Consider the following 20,866-nt stretch of genomic DNA (forward strand, 5'->3'; position numbering starts at 1 on the left):
GGCCGCTCCTGGTAGAGTTGAGGATGTGAGAGTAGTCAGACACTTTCTCGATGTTTTCCCCGAGGATTTACCTGGTTTACCCCCAGATCGAGACGTGGAGTTCACTATTGAGTTGCTTCCAGGTAGTAATCCTATTTCTTTGACTCCTTATCGTATGGCTCCCGCTGAGTTAAGGGAATTGAAAGTTCAGTTGCAGGAATTACTGGATAAGGGTTTCATTCAGCCTAGTACTTCGCCTTGGGGCGCTCCGGTATTGTTTGTGAAGAAGAAAGATGGAACCTTGAGGCTATGTATTGATTACAGGCAATTGAATCGGGTGACGATTAAAAACCGTTATCCGTTGCCACGTATTGATGACTTGTTTGATCAGCTTCGAGGCGCTTGTGTATTCTCCAAGATTGACCTGAGGTCTGGGTATTATCAGCTGAAGATTAGTAGGGATGACGTTCCTAAGGGGGCGTTCAGGACTCGTTACGGTCATTACGAGTTTCTGGTTATGCCATTTGGGTTGACGAATGCACCAGCTGCTTTTATGGATTTAATGAACCGGGTGTTCCAGCCGTATTTGGATAGGTTTGTTATTGTTTTCATCGACGACATTTTGGTGTATTCTAAGTCGAAAGCGGAGCATGTTCGACATCTTACTTTGGTGTTGAAGAGGTTGAGGGAACACCAATTGTATGCTAAGTTTAGCAAGTGCCAGTTTTGGTTAGACCAAGTTGCGTTTCTGGGGCACATCGTTTCAGCTCAGGGTATTCTGGTGGACCCTCAGAAGGTCGCAGCTGTGGAGAGTTGGGAGCAACCGCGAACCGTCACCGAGGTGAGGAGTTTCCTTGGTTTGGCGGGGTATTATCAGCGTTTTGTTAAGGATTTCTCTGTAATTGCCTTACCACTGACGAGATTAACGAGGAATGATGTTAAATTTGAGTGGGATGATAAGTGTGAGCAAAGTTTCCAGCAGTTGAAGCATTGTCTCACTCATGCACCTGTTTTGGCACTCCCGGACGATAGTCGTGATTTCGAGGTTTATAGCGATGCTTCCTTGAATGGTCTGGGATGTGTGTTGATGCAGCATGGTAGGGTGATTGCTTATGTTTCACGATAGTTGAAACCTCATGAGTTGAATTACCCTACACATGATTTGGAGTTGGCCGCTATTATCTTTGCGTTGAAGTTGTGGAGACACTACCTTTATGGGGAGAAATGTAGGATCTTTACAGATCACAAGAGTCTTCAGTATCTTTTTACTCAAAAGGAGCTTAATCTTCGTCAACGGAGGTGGATTGAGTTGCTCAGCGATTACGATTGCACGATTGATTATCACCCTGGTCCTGCAAACGTAGTGGCTGATGCACTTAGCAGGAAGTCTCAGGGCCGTATCAATGCGTTGTACGCTAGTCGTATTCCTCTTTTGGCGGACTTGCGTGCTACAGGAGTGAGGTTAAAAGCAGAAGATCGAGAAGTGGCGTTACTTGCTAATTTTCAAGTTAGACCAATTCTAGTTGATCGGGTGCTTGAAGTTAGGTATCTGATAGGGAGACTCAAGAACTAATTCAAGCTCGAGATCGTGGAAGAAGGAGAGACCTCAGAGTTCGCGATTCGGATGGCATGTTGATGCAAGAGGGTAGAATGTTCGTGCCTAATAATTTGGAGTTGAAGAAGGAAATTCTCGATGAAGCACATATCTCAGCTTACGCCATGCATCCAGGAGCTACTAAAATGTATCATACCATTCGACCATTTTATTATTGGCCGGGTATGAAAAGGGAGATAGCTGAGTATGTGAGTAGGTGTGCTGTTTGCCAGCAGGTCAAAGCGGAGAGGAAGAAGCCGTTTGGGTTGTTGCAGCCGCTTCCTGTTCCAGAGTGGAAATGGGAAAATATTACTATGGATTTTGTGTACAAGCTTCTGCGTACACATAATGGCTTTGATGGCATTTGGGTGATCGTTGATCGACTCACTAAGTCAGCACATTTCATTCCAGTGAGAGAGAAGTATTCTTTGGGCCGTTTAGCGGAGCTGTTTATCTCGAAGATTGTGAAGTACCATGGTGTCCCTGTGAGTATTGTCTCGGATCGTGATCCACGATTTACATCCAAGTTTTGGGTGGCTTTTCAGGAAGTTTTGGGTACGAGACTACTTTATAGTACGGCGTATCATCCTCAGACGGACGGACAGTCAGAGAGAACTATTCAGACTTTGGAGGATATGTTACGAGCTTCGGTGTTACAGTTTGGTGATGCTTGGCACCAGCGGTTGGATTTGATGGAATTTGCTTACAACAAGAGCTTTCATTCGAGTATCGGCATGGCGCCATTTGAGGCATTGTATGGTAGATCTTGTCGCACACCGTTGTGTTGGTCAGAGGTTGGAGAAAGAGTCTTAGTGGGTCCAGAGATTGTTGAGGAGACTACTCAGAATGTTCAGGTGATTAAGTCTAACCTGAAAGCAGCCCAGGACAGGCAGAAGAGTTTAGCAGATCGGCATGCTACGGACAGAGAGTACGAGGTCGGAGATTGGGTATTCCTGAAGCTTTCACCGTGGAGAGGTGTCGTGCGGTTTGGAAAGAAGGGTAAGTTGAGTCCCAGGTACATCGGACCATACATGGTCATAGAGCGAGTTAGTGAGGTAGCTTACAGGTTGGAGTTGCCTCCGGAGTTGGCTAGAGTGCATAATGTTTTTCACGTGTCTATGCTTCGACATTATGTTGTTGATCCGTCTTACGTGATACCTCCTCAACCGTTAGAAATTAATCCAGATTTGACTTATGACGAAGAACCGGTGACGATCATCGATTGGAAGGAAAAAGTTCTGAGGAACAAGACGGTGATGTTAGTGAAAGTTTTGTGGAGGAATCATTCAGTTGAGGAACCTACGTGGGAAACAGAAGATCGGATGAGGGATCTGTATCCTCGGTTGTTCTTTGACCACTAGGGGTGTAATTTGGTTGTTTTGAATTTCGGGACGAAATTCTATTAAGGTGGGTAGGTTGTGATAGCCCGTCCCAGAAACATTTTAACGTACGTGTGAAAAGACGAAAATGCCCCTAGTTTGATTTCTTTACGTTCATTTGTTGTTTTTGAGTGTGGGTGGCATGTTTGGAGCCACACACATCTTCCCACACACCACCACCTTTCTCCCAGTTTCTCTACACCTGTCCCGAGCCCCATTCCTTTCCTCTTCCTTCGAAAACGTACGGACACACACACAAGCACACTAAACCTCCACAGATCGAAGAAACTAAACTCATATTCGAACTCGTGAAGCTTGTAGGAGCCCAACCGTACCATTTTCAAGTAAGAATATCAACGTTTTCACGTCGATTCCACGAAGTCCGATTTGGGGTACTATTCATGCAAACGTGATTTCTCACGTTTTAGGAAATTTGAAGCTCGTAGGTAGCTTGGTGAGGTCCCAAGGAGGCTCGGAGTAGTTCGTTTGAAGGAATTGGACGTCGGGATCACTGTATTCGAAGTTGGCCGGAGTTGGATTGTTTTGACAGGTGAGATTTCGTGGTTTTTAACCCTTAAAAGTAGTATAATTGTGTTCCTCTAGTTCCAAGCTTCAATTTGGTACCAAGTTTGTCAAATTTGGGTGAAAAACGAAGGAGATATTGAAGTTTGAAAATTTTCCAGTTTTCCAGCGCTGGCGACGGCGCCGGAGGTTCGCCGGGGAAGGAGACGGAATATTCCGTCAAGTCTGACGGAATATTCCTGACGCCGTTGACGGAATCCGTTAGAACTGACGGAATATTCCCTACGGCGTCAGTTGACACCGTCAGCGTGCCAGGCACGTGCCTGCGCGTGGCCGGCGCGTGCGGTGGTGAAAAATTTTTCTAAAAATTTGGGTGTGTTCCTGAGGTTGTGTAGAGCACGTTGGTATATTCATTTGTCCAATTTGAGCAATGTATGAGAAGTTATTACGAGAAGTTGGTTATGTGCTTTAAAATTAACGTTTTTGTAGTTGTTTCGCATATAGGTGATACGTATCCCGAGGACGAGCGTGGTCACTCGAGGCAGGGGGGCTACGACCCTTCCACATATCAGTGAGTGGGCTTTTGGTTTTCCGTATATACCTATATACTTATATTTTCCCAGAAATTGATTTGAATTATTATTTGCCATATGCCATGCATTATATTATCGTTGGTTGTGCATCGTTAGTTACATTATTAGTTGCATATATATATATATATATATACATATGCATATTGGGTGCTGTGGACGCACAGGTAAGTGTTATTCATGTTTATATTCAGTAGTGGTTTGAGATGCTTAGAGAGCACATAACCTGCACCCCCGGTGTTAGTGCTCCCGCCCAGAGTAGGGCACAGTCATTCACGTGATGTTCACCTCCCGCACCACACGCTCAGCTTGGATCCAAGTTAGGTGCACAGTCCTGTCGTACAGACCACATTAGGTGGTTCCGACTCGTAGGTGACCCGCGATTATTCGCACAGCCTTCACGTGATCGTAGCACTAGAGCATTTATATGTATTACACCCAGGCCTGTCGTACAGACCACTTTAGGTGGTTCCGACTCGTGGGCAGGTTTAGTTATTGATTTTGATATTTGAGCTCTATATGCAGCCGTACAGGTCACGTTAGGTGACTCCGGCTGCCAGACTATATGTTATTGATATGATTTATACCTGAGCACTTGCATTTCATTATGGGGTTTCGACATGGCATATTCTTGAGCATGATTGGCATATCTATATACATACGTACATATGTTCATTTTCTAGGAAGTATACAGGTTTTACGGCGAGGGGTTAGAATCTTGTTTTTGAAATGGTTTTTGAAAAGCTTTGTTTTTGCCCACTCACGCTTTTGTTTTGCGCCCTCCAGGTTCTAGTTGTCTAGCAGGTTCGGTGGTTTCCTAGAGGGCTTTCCCGGCATTTCTGACAGACGATCACCAGAGTAGGGTCACCTTCGGGTGTACTGTTGTCGTATCAATTTCTTTTGGACTGCTGTAGGCTTATTCTCTGAACTTGTGTCTCACTTACGCTAGCACTTATTTCTATTACCTTATGTATGCTAGTTTTTAATTATTCGTACTTTTTGGCATTACTATTTTATTAGCTTCCGTACCGTGCACATGGTTACGTCACCTCCGCGTGACGGCCAGCACGCCCTGATCTCGGTCGGGGTGTGTCATTCGAGGCACCTGAAGGGTAGCAAAGATCGAAGATGGACGATGATGGCGCTACGACGATAGTGAACCTCGTCGATGACGGTGGGTTCCAGATCAACGAAGATGGAGCGAGAGACATGTTTTCCAGAAACAGTGGGTTTTTGGACATGTGGACTTAACTTGAATTAGGATTTTTGAAATTTTTGGGTTACTGAATTTAGGGATATAATTTCTATATTTTATGGATTTAATTGGTTTTTGTTTTGATTTTAGTTTAGCTTTGGAAAATCATGGATCTTGTAGACTTGTAAGGCGAAATAGTCTAAGTATTTTTGTTTCTGGTGTTCATTAAGTTTTCCTTTTTCCTGTTAATTCACAAGTCGATCTCTCCCTCTGACTTGCACTCATTGTCCCAGCTCCGTCCGTCGTCGTCATCAATCTCTCCCCCTGACTCGCACTCACTGGCAGTATGCCCAAAACCAAAAAGAAAAAAAAAAGTAATTGGACCCTTGGACTTGTCCCGAACCAGCCCATTTGAAACGGGTCGGGCTAAGTTCGATTCCCAAACTCAAAATCCCTCTACTCGGCTTGGGCCGTGCCCAGTCCTACCATTATGTACTATATTTATTTATTGTTTAAAAAAGGGAAAAACTGATGGCAAGCCATGATTATCCATCATTCCGACCCCAATACTCACAGAGGCATCTCAGTCTCTTCCTGGCCACAAGTCTAGCTTCCACACCAACAATAAGTTTCGAACCCAAGACTTCCAGTTTTTAGTTTGAAGGAAGTCTCGCAATCCGTCATTTACCACTGGACCATCAGCTCGTGGTTATATGTCCTTTATATGAAATTGTGTTGCTCACCATGCCAAGTTTAAGGAAAGAGATCCTCTCCTGATCTCTTCTGCCTAATCTACCAAATTAGCTAATTTGGACCCTTAAAATTTGATTCAACAACTACAAACAAGGGATCATTTTAAAAGTTATACTAATTTTAATTGTTGAATCAAATTTGAAAGACTCGAATTAGTTGATTAGATGAATTAGGTGAAAAATGATCTCTTTCCCAAGATTAAATCTACAGCCGACGTGCTTAAGGATGGGACAATGCACTGTTCACCAGTTACTGGGTTTTGAAAATAACAATCTCAACCAATCAAATAAAAACACCAAAATTTTAACCATGTTCCACCCATGCCGAAGTTGGTCAGAGAAGAAAGATTGAGGGATTGATCTGAATTTTTGCAGAGTCTAGTCTTGGAGTTGTAGACATCTGTCACCACAGTATTTGCTCTGCCCCAAACTATTTCACTTCTCTTTTATTTATGGCTACTCTGACTGTACTGTATGTAAATCAGCCCTTCTCCTCTCTTCACGACCCACCACTCTTCGTTTCTGTTTTACTCACTCAGTATTTTATTTTTATTTTTATCGTTGAGTGCTCCGGAGTACTGAGGATCTTTTGGATTTTAACTTTATATGCTAGATACTCCGAAGTCGAAAAAAATATCCTATTTTGTTATGTCACCCTCTTCCAAAGGTACCTCAGACCGGATCTAGATATTCTTCAGAGCTAATAGATAAGATCCTCCTCATCAATTAACGTGGATTGTTAAATTTTTATCCAACGACTACAAACAAGGGGTCCCTTTAAAGTTATAATGATTGTAGCCGTTGGATAAAAATCCAACGGCTCACGATGATTGATGAGGAGGATCCACTCTATTAGCTCAGGAGAGGATCCAAATCCCCTTAGACCGCCGGGTAAGACCTTAACTGATTACATAACTATTGTATCTCGTGTAAATAATGTAAACATCGTGACAAGTTTTTTAATAGCATTGTAACGTTAACTTTAAATATCACGATTACGATATAATTTTGTCATGAAACTCGTTTTACAGATATACAGACCTTGTCCCTTTCTATTTGAAAGATTATCTCTTACAATTAGTAACATCACGTGATAACTATATAACGAACATACAATATATTTGTTACATAATAATCATCTATACCATTGCTGATGTCATTGGAATAATATATTAGTATCACGAGAGTTTTTCTCCTTCTCTTTCTCCTCAACATAACCAAAACCAAACTAAGAGGAAAATGGTTGCATACAACTATTCTCTCGTTAATAGAGAAATTCTTATGTCCACTGGGTGGATCATGTCACCAATTCCGCCACACACACAAGAAGCGGAACTTTCATCCCCCACCCATACCCTCCCACCCCCAAAAAACAATGGAAGAGGTCCTTCTCGTTATGTGTGCGTGTGGCTAAACTAGTTATTTAGTTCTAACTCCCAAAATTTTTCCTTGGGATGAGTAGTGACATAATTATTGTGCTTTTATACGCAAACAGAAGCTAATTTTAACAAAATATTACGTCGCAAGCAAAAGTGAAGAATCCAATAATCTCAAAATAAGAACATAATATATTTAACGTGGTTCAGTATAAAAGCCTACCCTACCCACAGGTGAAGCACGACGAATAATTTCACTAAACAAACAGAGGTTACAAAAATAGTGATTAACTATCACAACCAAAATTCCACAAATTACAAATCCTAAACAAAACAAATAAAGAACCCAAAACAAACATGGGAGATTCTTCCAAATTGTTCTCTAACTCTCAAACTCACAAATTTACTCACTAACTTGCTAACCGAACGAGTCATGGATTTGCCACGCATTCATGATTCCAAACGGTGATCTCCATCCAAAGTCAAAAGGGAGGAAACTCTCTAAACTAATGTGTGAGACACACAAAATAAACTAACCCTAAGGTCCTATTTATAGTGCATAAAACTTTGGTTACAATGAGAATCTTAATTCTAATTGGAAGTAAACTAAATCCTAATAAGAAAGATGATTAACAAAATCTCTCTACCAAGCAAGGAATTTAACCAATAAGTCAAATTCAAACTCAAATAGGGCACCTAAATGAAACAGGGAACACAAATCTAATTTCATCATTCTAATTTCGAACTGTAAATGACAACAATAATGGAAGAAACAAACAGAAGACTAGTTCCTGCATTGTTCTCTAATTCATCCTATCCTATTATGTGTAAAACTTATTTCTTCTTTTGTTTTGGTAATTGTATAACGTTGAACATCTGCGGCTTTCAATGGTCTTTTTTTTCTCCGGATTTAGATCCTCTTCTGAGCCTAAGGAGAGGACACGTGAGCCGTTAGATTTTCATCCAACAGCTATAATTATTATAACTTTAAAGAAACCTTCTGTTTATAACCGTTGGATAAAAATCCAATGATCTATGTGTCTTGATCAAGAGGATCCTCTCAGGAGAGAATCCAAATCCATTTTTTCCCAATCTAGCTAGAAATATGCACGTACCATTGCCATTTCCTGCATATGCAAAACCCTAACCATATATGTATGACAAATTCATTTGATGGAGAAAATGGGGAAAGAGATCGCCTTCGGATCTCTACCATAAAATATTAGGAATCCAAAGATCTGGATTCTTGAAATTTAATTTAATAGTTATAATTATTATAATTTTTAAAATAATTTTTATTTGTAACCGTTAAATCAAATTTCAAAGATCCGAATATCTGGATCCCTAGAATTTGATAGGAGACATCCGAAGGGGATCTTCCCGAGAAAAGGTGGGCGTTGCATGTACAAAAGGAAACCAAGAACTTTCTACGTTATACAACCAATATAAAAAGGACACCTCATTGCTAGGGTTTTGATTTGATGGAGACTAGTGGGCGTTCCATATTTGAGTTTTTTCAGAAAAATATACATGAATAAATATATTCAAGCAAGTTCTGATATATATTCTGATTCCCTGTTAATATCAATGTGACTGATTTGTCAGCATCTCAGCCTACACTACTCTCATAGGCAGTAGAAGAGGAACAGTCTTTAAACTCCGGGTTTTCGGATGCTGCTTTTGAGCTCAACTGGCACAAACGTCAAGGCCAAATTCATATCAGTTGACTGGGAAAAAACGAAGATATGTATTGTACTTTCGTTTTTCATTGTTTATGGGCAACTTCCAGTTATAATTCTACCAGACCAAATCCATGAAAACCGTCGCCCTTCTTTTTGAGTTTATGATTTTTGGGGAGGAACTGGAAACTATATGGCCATTTCGTGCAAAAATGCATGGTTGGTGCCTACGATAAACACGCGGGCTAGCACACGACTGGCTTTTCTCTTTCCATCTTTGTCTTCCACTTTGAATCAAATGTCCTGGAGATGTGATTGACACCTAATTATGGCAAAGCAGAAGATATTATCGAGTCATGAGAACTGTGTAGCACTCATGTACCAAATATTGTACAATCATCGATCTTTTTTAAAAGTTAGGATCAGAGGGAGTAGAACTCTTAACCTTACTCCAGTAGCATATCGCTCTTTTTCGTACATTTCCACTACCAAGCATGTCAATATAGTTATATAATCAGATTATCATTGTGGTTATAAATATTGAAAAATCGAATATGCCACATGATCAGTCTTAACTTTATAAATTTTCTCGTTGAATATTAAGCTTGACTAATCGCCTCTTCATTGTTTTCACTTGTGTAGTTTATTAGGCCTTGCACTTCTTACTAACAATGTGCTTTTGCATTATGTATTGCACTCCAACAAGACTAGCTATTTTAACTAATCCTAATATGATATTGTTTTTCAACATGGGATGAAGGGGAAGGCGGGCTAAAAGGAGGGAGGGAGGGAGGGTAAAGAATGAGTTAGTTTTTAGCATCTTTAAATTTTAACTTTGGTTAAGTATCTCTCCTCTTGGCCTCTTGGTACATTTAGACAATATTAGTTTAGCTAAGCTTTCGGCTAGTCTCTTGGAGCAACAATTTCAGGCGTTTTGGGTAAAAGATATAAGCAATGGTTTAGCTAGTCTCTTGGAGATACAGATGTACTCAAATTTGTCTAGGAATTGTTCACTCCGTATTTGATTTGTCTTTTTATACTTTGTTCTTTCGTCATTATAATTAAACAACTCTTGATTAAAATTACGATTTGTTTTATTATTGATATTCGCGTTTGGGTTGCAAAAAGACCTATTTAGCTATATCTTTACCAACAACAAAAAGAAGAACCTAAATTAATTATTTATTTCTTACAAGAAAATTTTCAATTAAAATTCTTTTTATCGAAGACAATCTCTGGCGAAAAGAATTGCAGACATGATTATGCTCTTAAAGGTTCTTCCTTCAACCAGTCTTTTCAATCCATGAAAGAAACTATTTAGACTCTAAATGACCGTCTCCAGCCCAAAGTTTGAGGACGTTGGGCCAAATATCTCAGTAACCCAAAGTCTTGCCTAAAATTTGATACTTCTTAAGGGGTGAAGGGTAACTTTTGGGTTGTCAAAATTTGGTTTTGTTTTTCTTTTTAACAAACAGTAGGATAACTTACGTTGAATCCATATAAATTAGAGGGGAGAAAAATTCAAACTTGAGTGCAAATTGAGAAATACATTTCTCAAGCTAACTTAGCTAAATCCAAATCGGCGAAAATGAAAAATATTAGTGCATATATCAATCCAACAAAATACCATAAAAAGCAGCTAACTTCTTTAACATCATGATGATTTGATTCACTGTCCCCGAAGTGCTTTTGTCCACCAAAGGCTTTGCAAATGTACACAATCAGAGACCCAATTACAAGAAAAGTACAACACCCCAAAAAAAAAAAAAAAAAAAAAAAGATCTCCAAAACAAAACAAAACAAAGCCCAAAACAGAAAGAAAAAGAAAAAAAAAGGCTAAACACAAACACTAGCAGCTTGCGACCCCCGCCCCGGATGTTGCACCGCAGATCCACCAATATGAACCAGCATGAGATCCAACTAAACGACGCCCCAAAAGTGAAGGAAATGAAAGAAAATAATGACTTATTTGGTACTCTACTTGAATCTAACTTTTTAAACTCAAAAACAATTTTTAAGTTTTAGGTCTTAAAAACTTATTTGGTAGGACTATTTTCAAAAAATGAATTCAAGACTAACTTAAAAATATAATATATTCTCTAAAAACATAAAAAGTGAGTTTTTAAACTTAAACTCACTCATTTTTTTTTCTCTCCCTCCTCCCCTCTCACTCCAAATCTCTCTCTCTTTTCTTCTTTCTCTCCTCTTTTTTTTTATATTTATTTTTTTTTACCATTTTTGTCTCTCCTTCAATCTGCTTTCTTCGTTCTCTCGGTTATTTCTCTTGCTCCTTTTCCTCTCTATCTCGTCCAATCATTTCTCTTCTTTCTCTTTCCTTCAATCATCTCTTACTTTCTTTCCTCTTCTCTCCTCTTTCTCTCTCTCCTGCTACCCCCTCTTTTTAGATCTCTTCGTCTAGTTTAAGTCGCAAAATTTAAAATTTTTAAATCGCTAACCAATCAAGTTTTTGAATCTGAAAGAAAATTGTTTTCAAGAAATGTTTTGAGAAATGATAAAAATTTTCAAATAGGATACCAAACAGACCATAAGGCTCCGTTCTCCATTGAGCACCACCACAAAGATTGCAGCAGCAAATCAAAGAAGCATGAGGAAATTCACATTCCGCAAGCAACAATGCCAAAAGGCAAACAACGGGAAGCTGGTGGTGTGAACTCCCGAGTCGGAATTCTACACATCTTCCGATAGACCAGCAACTAATCGCGGTAAAAAGAAGTGGATGCAGATCAAAATTGATGTTGGATCGAGGAGGCATAGAGGCAAAGGTAAGAATCAGATTGATGAAAAACATGGAGGTGAACGGCATCAGGGAGTGGAGGACGGAGTTTGGAGCTAAGGACGGTGAAATCGAAGACAAGAGGAGTGTAGGACGGAAGATAGGAGAGGGTAGGGGAGAACACAAGCTAAAGCAAAAAGGAAGAGAAGGAGCAGGGAGTTACCACCGATCCTAGTCATAGACACTGCCGGCAGTTGCAGAGAAGTTACCGGAATGGGAATCACTCAAACAAAGGTGAGAAATGCACTCATGAGTGAGGACTGTAACCACAACGGGAACCAAGATAAATTGAAATTCTTTGAAAAAATAATTAAAATAATTAGAAACCAAATTCTAATTGCTAAAATGATCAAAATCAAACATTGATGACAATCGATTACATATTTGACAAAATAACGATCAAATACAATCAACATACTGAAATTTGATCATTTCAACATAGAAAAAACTTTTTCACAAAAAAAAAAAAAAAAAAAAAAGGTTTTTTTTTCGTGGATAAGAAGCAAAACATGAGCTCAAGCAACTGAAATGTAAAAAGGACTATACAAGGGAATTAAATAAATACCATCTGGTACATTTAGTTAAAAATATAAAATATAATCCAATGATCCAAAGCAGGTCAAAGATCCCACAAGAGCTCCAAAAGTGCAACAAACATGAACAACCAACCCAAATCCAGTTCCGACCTGGACAACACTCACCGGTTTGTTCCACCAGGAACTATTTATGCACTAAATCCTCAAATGCTGAAGATTCATAGAAACGTATACATTATGTCAATTTAATTCTAAACATATAATTATATGTGAGAAAATATCAAGAGAGATCCTCTTCCCATCGATAACTAGGCCAAATTTGCTGTAGCACCATCCAGCGGGAATCCGGCAAATGCCACCCTCTCTCCCCTCATCACGCGGAGGCAAACCCCGAACACCTTCATCCATCCATCACGCTCAAAAACACATATTCTCCTCCAGAAAACGGAGGTTGTCTGACCCCAAAGATTGTAAAAACCAGCTGAGGGGGCAGTATGGGGAAAAGACAGCAAAAATTTCCCCAATAAAACACCAACCATGCCAACATAAAATTTAACAGGAGTTAAAAAAACCGAAACGAAAAAAAAAACAGTACAGGAATCCCAATAAACTCATGCTACTAGCTTGAGTTGTCAACGTTTAGCATTTTTTTCCTTCCCCAACTAGTCTTTTGCTTCTGTTCCTCGATGGTTCTCTTTTTCCTGATTTTTGTTTCTTTCTATTTGCCAGGCGAGAAAGCGCGTTTCATCATGCCAAGGCAGTAGTACTATTTTCAAAAAAAGAAAAAGAAAAAAAAAGAGAAAACTAGATATTCACCAGCGTGTCTTTTAAACCTTTCTTCCCACAAGTTCATTTCTCTCCACGAGTGCGCATCGTCAGTGCACATCCATGCCTCATACTCTAATTTCTTGCTGAAATAGAGCGATCAGCACCTGCTTACACCGAACTGACCTGTTCCATCACCACTGGACGGCTGCGGCTGATTATCATTCTCAACATTGTTGTTAGTGGTCTTCTCGTCCAGTGCAATACTTTGGATATGAGCTGACAGCATATCCGGACCGGAGTTTCCAAGGACTTGAGAGCCTGAGGCATTTGGAGGCTGAGCAGCTGGCATTACCCATCTCTCCCAATCACTACGCCGCCTTATTTTATCACCCTAAACACCATCACAGCACACAGCACAAGATTTGGCATCTTATCAGAATGTCATATAACACAAAACAAGTAACACTTTTAACTGTATATTAAGGGCTGGGTGGGACAGAGGGTGCTGGAAATGAAAAGTTGGAGGAGGATATTTAATACGAATACAACGATATTTTTTTTCTTCTACATGATTACATAAATTATGGGTTCAAGAATTACCTGTACTTCCACAACAGTTGACATTCTCATAGCATCCAGTATAAGCTGAATGTTGTCTGTCAAACTCAGAACCTGAGAAGGAAATAAGAAATTAAAACATTGACATTCTCATAGCATCCAGTACAAGTGAAAGTTGTCAGTCAAAACAGAGGGGCTTGGATATAGGGATATTATGGAATTTTTAACCTTCGATAGGTTCCTGCTTAATCACATACATAAAACTACATTTTGTCCAAAGGTCCCTATGATCTACCACAAATGGTTCTTCTGCAAAAGTCAGGTGGTATTTGGATTGTTGACCATGTTCTGATGGCTGCTTAACTTGGCACAAATGGAGAAGCTCTAAAATGCAAGCCAGTTATTATCCACACAAATACCACATTTTCCCTTTTGCAACTTGACAAAAAGATAAGAATTATAATTTTATTGCAGAGGTGGTAAATGTACTTCTTTCAATTCTTACAGAACTTGAGGTGAATAATTGATTCATCAAGTAACTAAAAGTGAAGTGTCATTTTCTCCCAAAAAAAGAAATAAAGATGCAATTCTATTAATTTATCTAGAAAGTGAGATAAAGTTTTTATATTAAATGGATATTTAAATAAGTGAAGGATTGAATACACAAACGTATTCATCAATAATATTAACTTTGAAACCATGATTATAATTCCTAAATATACATTTTTTAAATCTAGTGAAACATTAAACAATTAAAGCCCGAGCAGCAAACTTAGTTTAAGTAGTTTGCTCAGCAGTACAGTTGAAAATGAAATAAAACTGGCACAGAAAGTAAAGGACTTAAACCTAAATTTTTTTAGCAGATGTTGAAAAGTCTGCAACACACACCTCTGTTAAAGTTTTATGTACAAAGACATGGACAACAAGCAGCAGAATACTGTTAGCATTTCAGAAAAGAAAAGATAGACTACCACATTGTTTAGAGACAAACGACTAGAAATACGGCTTTAGTAGAAAGAATTACAGCCTAAAGTAAATCACCGAGAAGCATATACTTGTTACTAAGGTTCCAAATTGTCAACTTTGATTCATTCTTTCACCAATTATACTACCTAAGTTTGTAGCAGGATAGCTACAAAAGAAACTAGTTGTCTAGTCTACAGACCAAAAAGAAAGACAAATTTTACGAGATTTAACATTGAAGATGTGAGTTTTCTATCCAATTAAATTTTGGTATGTCTGGGCTACGAAGTAAGACATGGGCATAAATTTTATATTTCTCAATAGATAATAATAGAGAACAGACAAAGAGTACTATGCCAACGTTGACCCTCTTGACTATCTTATTAGTCATCCATAATTTTATTATTAAGTTTTTCTCATAGTGCTATTGCAAGACTGGAGTGAACAAGAACAACAGATACTTCTCCACGTTATTCTTTTTTTTCCCATTACAAACCCAACGAACAGAGAAGACACAATGAGACAGTTATAATCCAGTCTGTTCTCAAGACACATAATATGCAATCTAGAAACAAAAATACCACAATGAGCATTCTAGATAATGGAAGTAAGTAAGACCTGGTTTGGTACTGAGGTGATTTTGAAAAAAGCTGGGAGCTGTTTTTGTGTTTGGTAAACATTCAGTTTCAGCTTTTTTTCACAGTTTTGGGTGAAAAAAAGCCAAAAACAAGAAGCTGCAAAACCTAGCTTTGAAAAATCGGCTTTTTTTCACATCTGTTTTACATAAAAGTTTACCAAACACTATAATACTGTTTTTTTTTTCAAAAGCACTTTTACAAAAAAGTTTACCAAACACTCTGCTACTTTATTTCACAGCCGCTTATTCTCACAGCATAGCAGAATCAGTTTTTTTTCAAAGCACAGCAATACCAAACCAGCCCTAAATAAAGAATGAAGCACATTGTAAAAAATTGATTGGAACCTAGCATACAATGTCAACCAATAAGATGTCAACGGATATTAAGTAACTTCACCACTGATTACATGTGTCTGACAAAGCCACAGGAAACTTAGGTTTGTTGGTCACAAAAGGACTATCCTGTAATTTCACAGAAAACAAGACTCGTGCCAAGCCGAAGGTGTAAAAGGGTTCACATGGCAAGTTCATGTGGGTCAGTAGGAAAAAAGGGTTTGTTGAGTTGGATGAAAAATATTTTCAATTCTTAATTAAAATATACAAATGATACATAAGGCATAAATTACCTAAAGTAGTACATTTGGTTCCTATTAAACTCAAGACTCTTATAAAGAGTGCATTCACAGCAAACAAAGTATTTAGGGAGCCTAAAAGGCTTAAACACACAAAGAGAAACCAAGCATCAAGATGACAAAAAACTTGAGCAGGAGACTGACACCACCTCAGACAATAGGAAAGAACATCAAACAGTGCAGGATGTCCTTAAAATATTGCCTGCTAACAAATTTTTTCTGTCGCACATCAACATTTGCTTGATACCTGCCTATAGCTTATTTTCATATATCTAAATCAAGGTATATATGTTTAATAATTTCTTACTTCAAAACATGTACATATTATCCCATATCAATGTAAAGATAACCGAAAATAACAAAGAATAGCATCCCATACAGCACCACAGGACAGCAAATAAAGGTCGACTTAAAAAAAGGAACAACAAACAAAGTGCTATTATACTTGGTATAAACTGTAAGTAATATTCCTTGTGTTTTTATTTATTTTCTTGTTTATTCATTTACATTCTTTAAATGTATAATTCAAAGTGCTTGATCGACAAATCCCAATGACAAACATAACCTACACATCACCAAGAATTGCAACAAGTGAAAAACATAAAAGTTAATCTTGAACATATAACATAAATCTGTATGTATAGATACACACAAATATGACATGTATATGCAACAAAAGACCAGATCATTACCACAATAACTAAAATGCACAAAGAAAGATTTCCCAAAAAAACTCACTTTTTTGAAGCCTGCTATTAATTTAATACGAACCCATCCCTGGTCATCCATGTTCCGCCTCAAGTATGTATCTTTAATTAAATTGTCATTACTGCAATAAATGAGTATGAAGGGAAAAAAGCAGTTAAAGTTTCAAAGGAGCTAAAAGGGAAATGATGATTAAGGATCTTTATGCAAATAAACACAAACAAGAAAGGAGTACCTGAAATAATAATCTATCTGATTAATGATTTTAGTATGCAGCTGAGGATCTGGAGCATGAAACATCATGGGATGTCTCAGTGGTGCAACAAAAGGTACAAGTGGCTCATGCGGTGAATGTGTAACATATACCAGTTGATGAGGTTGCATATCTGAAAACAGAAACAAATTAGAATAAAGTTGCAAGTTAAACGCATACAAGTTCAATTTGAATATGCCTAGTGTTTACCAAACCCCATAGGACCACCAAAAGCCCTCATCTGCGGCTGGTGAATAAATTGGGCAGCATTAGGTGGTGGTGGTGGTGGAGGTGTTTGGTGAGGCCTCATCATCCTAGGGACACCTCGTGGAGAATGCATGTGGTTGTCTCTATTGTTAAAATTTCGATGACTGTTCCAATCTTGATTTCCACGGTCCTGATCCCGCCTATAGTTGTGATGAGAACCTTCTCCACGAGGATGTGAACCAGCATTTCGGTTCCTGAAGGAGTTACGTTGCTGCGGATGATCATTATTGCTGTGAGATTGTGACCCAAATGCATTTCTATGGGTATGCTCCTTCGAAGGTGGGTTACTTGAAGGCAGTTCGCCACCTTGACCAGCAGATGATTGATGCTGGGGAGCACTACCATTAAAGGAGGCATTTGCATTATTTCGTTTCATCGATCTCTGGCGCGTAGGTCCAGTATGGTTTGGAGTAGAAGGATTCCCTTGCTTCGGTGATGAGATAGTTGTGATTCCAGTTCCCTATGCCAACCACAGCAAGTAATATAAATGTACATATGCACATAGAACGCAAACAATCCAACATACTGAAAATAATACAAAATCCAAAAGTCATCATCACTTTACGTTGTTATGTTCCAACAAGGTGAATCATTTTCTATAAATAAATTTTATTTCTTAATGTCTCAAACAACCAGAACCAACTCTTCATTCCACATTTTCCTTCACTATTTCAATGCATAAGAATCTTTTGATTATCCATTTACCCAAACGTTTTCGTTTTATTTAAAAAGATTATGCATCTCAAAATTTATCAGCAAACCACCATTTGAATAGAGAGAGCTAATACTGCATTTTTTTTATTATAGTAAAATTCAATGAAAACTTAGCATATCAGCGAAAAACCAAGTGTTATAGTTTTATTCAGTTTCCAATTTTCCCAGCAACCAAACAATAGCAGAGAGATTCAAGAAAGAAACCTGCGGAACGGAGACAGACAACAACGAGGGTTCTGATACACCTTTGAGAGATTCAGAAGACGATTTGGTGGAAGCCCGAGCCGACTCGGACAAGGCAGGCCAAGACACAGCTCCCATTACAGGCCCAACCTCGACAGCCCCATTAGAAGGCTTGTTCCAAGCTGGCCTCTTACCCGCATTGCCGTTATCTGATCCCTCACCCACCGACTCCTCCACCGGCGGAGGAGAAGACGAATTCGACTGAGGAGCCGAGTTAGACTGAGTCTGATTAGCCGAAAAAGAAGAAAGGGGAGGAGGTGCCGCCGCAGCGACAGCTGGCTCAGTCACAGCCGCCGATGGCGACGAAGGAACGGCCGCGATCAGCTCAGATTCACCGCGGACGATTTGAGTCCAAGGCGACGAGACTGCCCTGGTGGCGCGCCGCGATTGGGTCGGGCTGCTGACACTCTCGCCAGCGTTACGCGGCGACTGCAAGGCGGGAGACGGCGCCGTTTCGGGGTTGCTGCTCTTGTTCGCGGCGTTAATCGCAGCCATAACCAAGAACCAAACAAAAAGGCTAGGGTTTGCGAGAGCGGCGATAGATACAGTCGGCGAGTTTTGATCAACGACGAGACAACAAGGGCAAAATCGGAATAATAAAATAGAGTGATCAAAATTTCTGAGCGATAAGGGTTTTCGAACAATGTGCAAGTTCAAAAATTAGGGTTTCCAAAGATTTGGGCCGATCGGGATCGCGGAGGAGAGAGAGGGGGCGGAGGGAGGGAGGAGAGAGAAGGGGGAGAAGCGAGAGAGGAGTCTCTGGAGATTTTTTGGGTGGTGTGTTTGTATTGTTTCTTCTCGGCTATTGTGCCTTAGTTGTGCTGCCGCGGTACCTTGGATGCGCAGGTTTTAGAGGACCGGAAGATTACTTAAATACCCCTGCCGCGTACCCGCGGGGAGGGGCTGTGTTTGTTTAGGTCATCAGACACCTGAGCGACATGGGATTCAGAATGTAATTACGACTGTGACTCCTTTAGCTTTTTACTGCGTTTACTTTTACCATTAACCTACCTTGCTGTTAGGTTACAGTTCCACGTGGAAGCAACTTTGTGCTCCAATAGGATTCTGCCATGTGGAGCGAATACAGCATGGAATATAGATGTTGCTTTTTGGGGTGTATCTCATTTACATCTCAAAATTTGGTAACATATCTTTACTTTAATATCTTCCTAATTTAAGAAGATGATTCCCGTAGGGGTGTCATGTTCCTGTCGATCTACAAGTTGTGTAGAATTATACGTAATTCAATAATTTATACTATTAATCATAAAAGTATGCAAATTTCGAATCAATTTTGTATTCATACCATTTTAAAGTTGTTTAATGTGTCGCGACTAAAAATGTTACCCTTCAAAATTGGAGTCAACCTTATTAGATTCAAATGGAAATTGAACGCCTTGTTGATTGGGCTCAAATTACTCTTGGGTAGACTTGACATATTCAATGTGACACAATGAGCCAACCAAAATTACATATTTTAAATGTGGGCTTCAAGCCGCTCCAGCCTTTTTCTCTCTCGCAAGAACCGCCCCCCCCCCCCCCCCAAAATCTCAACCCTCACCGTCGACTCCTTCCTTTGGTTGCGGTCGGCCGCCATCCCCTTGCTGCTGTCCTTTTCTTTCTCCTTTCTAGCCCGTTACCCATGCCTTCAAGTCCTCATCCTTCCCCTTCCGCCCCTTTCTCTCTTGCTGCATCCCAGCTCGCTACCAACACCCTCAAGTCCTCCCCTTTCCCCATTTCAAGCCTTCCTTTTCCATTTCCTTTTTCTCTTCCTCTTCTGTTTTTATTTTTTCCTACGGTGCTTTATTTCTGATTTGAGCTTTGTCTCAATTCCCTGAGCTTGTCTCAGATTGGAACCTTTAGACACCTCTCTTGCTCCGATGCTTCTTTCTGTCACGTGTCCTTAACTACTGGCCATTGCTACTCGCCCCCGGGTGCTTCTTCTCGGCAATGCGCTTGGGTTTTGGGTGGCTGTTAAAGTGCATTTTGCACTATTTGGCAGGATTATGGGAGCGCTCACTGTGCAGGTGACTCGCTCATCCCCATTTTCCGTTGATCCAGTTGCTTTGTTTGGTTTGTTTTCTTGGTGGTGGTGGCCTTGCGATGGAGGCGCGTCAGATTTGGTGCTGGCTGCTGGTTTCCTCTTTAATTGTAGGGTTGATGTTGTTTTTTAGTTTGGCCCTTTTGGGCTTTTATGTTGTATTTACTTTTTTTTGATGGGCTTGTACTTATGTTATGGGATGCCTTTTGAGCTATCTTTTCCTTGTACTAATCTGTTTATTTAATGGAATGGAAGTAACTTAGTTTGACCAAAAAAGAAATGTGGGCTTCAATTCCTTATGACCCAAGTGACTTATAAATTGGTTAAGTTTCGAACTTGACACGCATGGGTAGTAGACCACATGCAAAAGGGTTGTTGAAATATCTCCACATGTTATGTTGTCAATTCATTAATAATACAATGCGTACTTACTCATTAATACTGTGTTTTATATTTTTATTATAATACGTGAATGAATAACAGTTTACGCAAAATAACTTTTAGCAAACTCTCAATGAAAATGTCACATGGTTTTCAGGTTTCGTGGTATATAATACGATACTTTTTTTTGTCAACAATGTACTATACACATTATGGCATGTATTTAAATCCACTTCAACCCTTGCTTTTAATCCTTATAAATCTCCATAGTTTTTCCAAGGAAATAGAAAGTTAGAAACTAGAGAGCA

The 20,866-nt window shown here is 39.5% G+C and overlaps 1 protein-coding gene across 1 annotated transcript; it reads right to left on the bottom strand.

Moving 5' to 3' along the window:
• Positions 1 to 13,212: 13,212 nt before the first annotated feature.
• Positions 13,213 to 18,980, bottom strand: LARP1C (winged-helix DNA-binding transcription factor family protein). Its single transcript, XM_068486084.2, is given in 7 exon segments — positions 13,213 to 13,333; positions 13,335 to 13,555; positions 13,765 to 13,836; positions 16,693 to 16,783; positions 16,895 to 17,045; positions 17,123 to 17,639; positions 18,098 to 18,980. Coding segments are annotated over 7 exon segments (1,623 nt in total). The 5' UTR covers positions 18,632 to 18,980; the 3' UTR covers positions 13,213 to 13,296.
• Positions 18,981 to 20,866: the final 1,886 nt, after the last annotated feature.

The sequence above is a fragment of the Pyrus communis genome, chromosome 15 (genome assembly GCF_041283825.1).
Source record: "Pyrus communis isolate YQ-2024b chromosome 15, ASM4128382v1, whole genome shotgun sequence".
In the NCBI taxonomy this organism is placed as follows: domain Eukaryota; kingdom Viridiplantae; phylum Streptophyta; class Magnoliopsida; order Rosales; family Rosaceae; genus Pyrus; species Pyrus communis.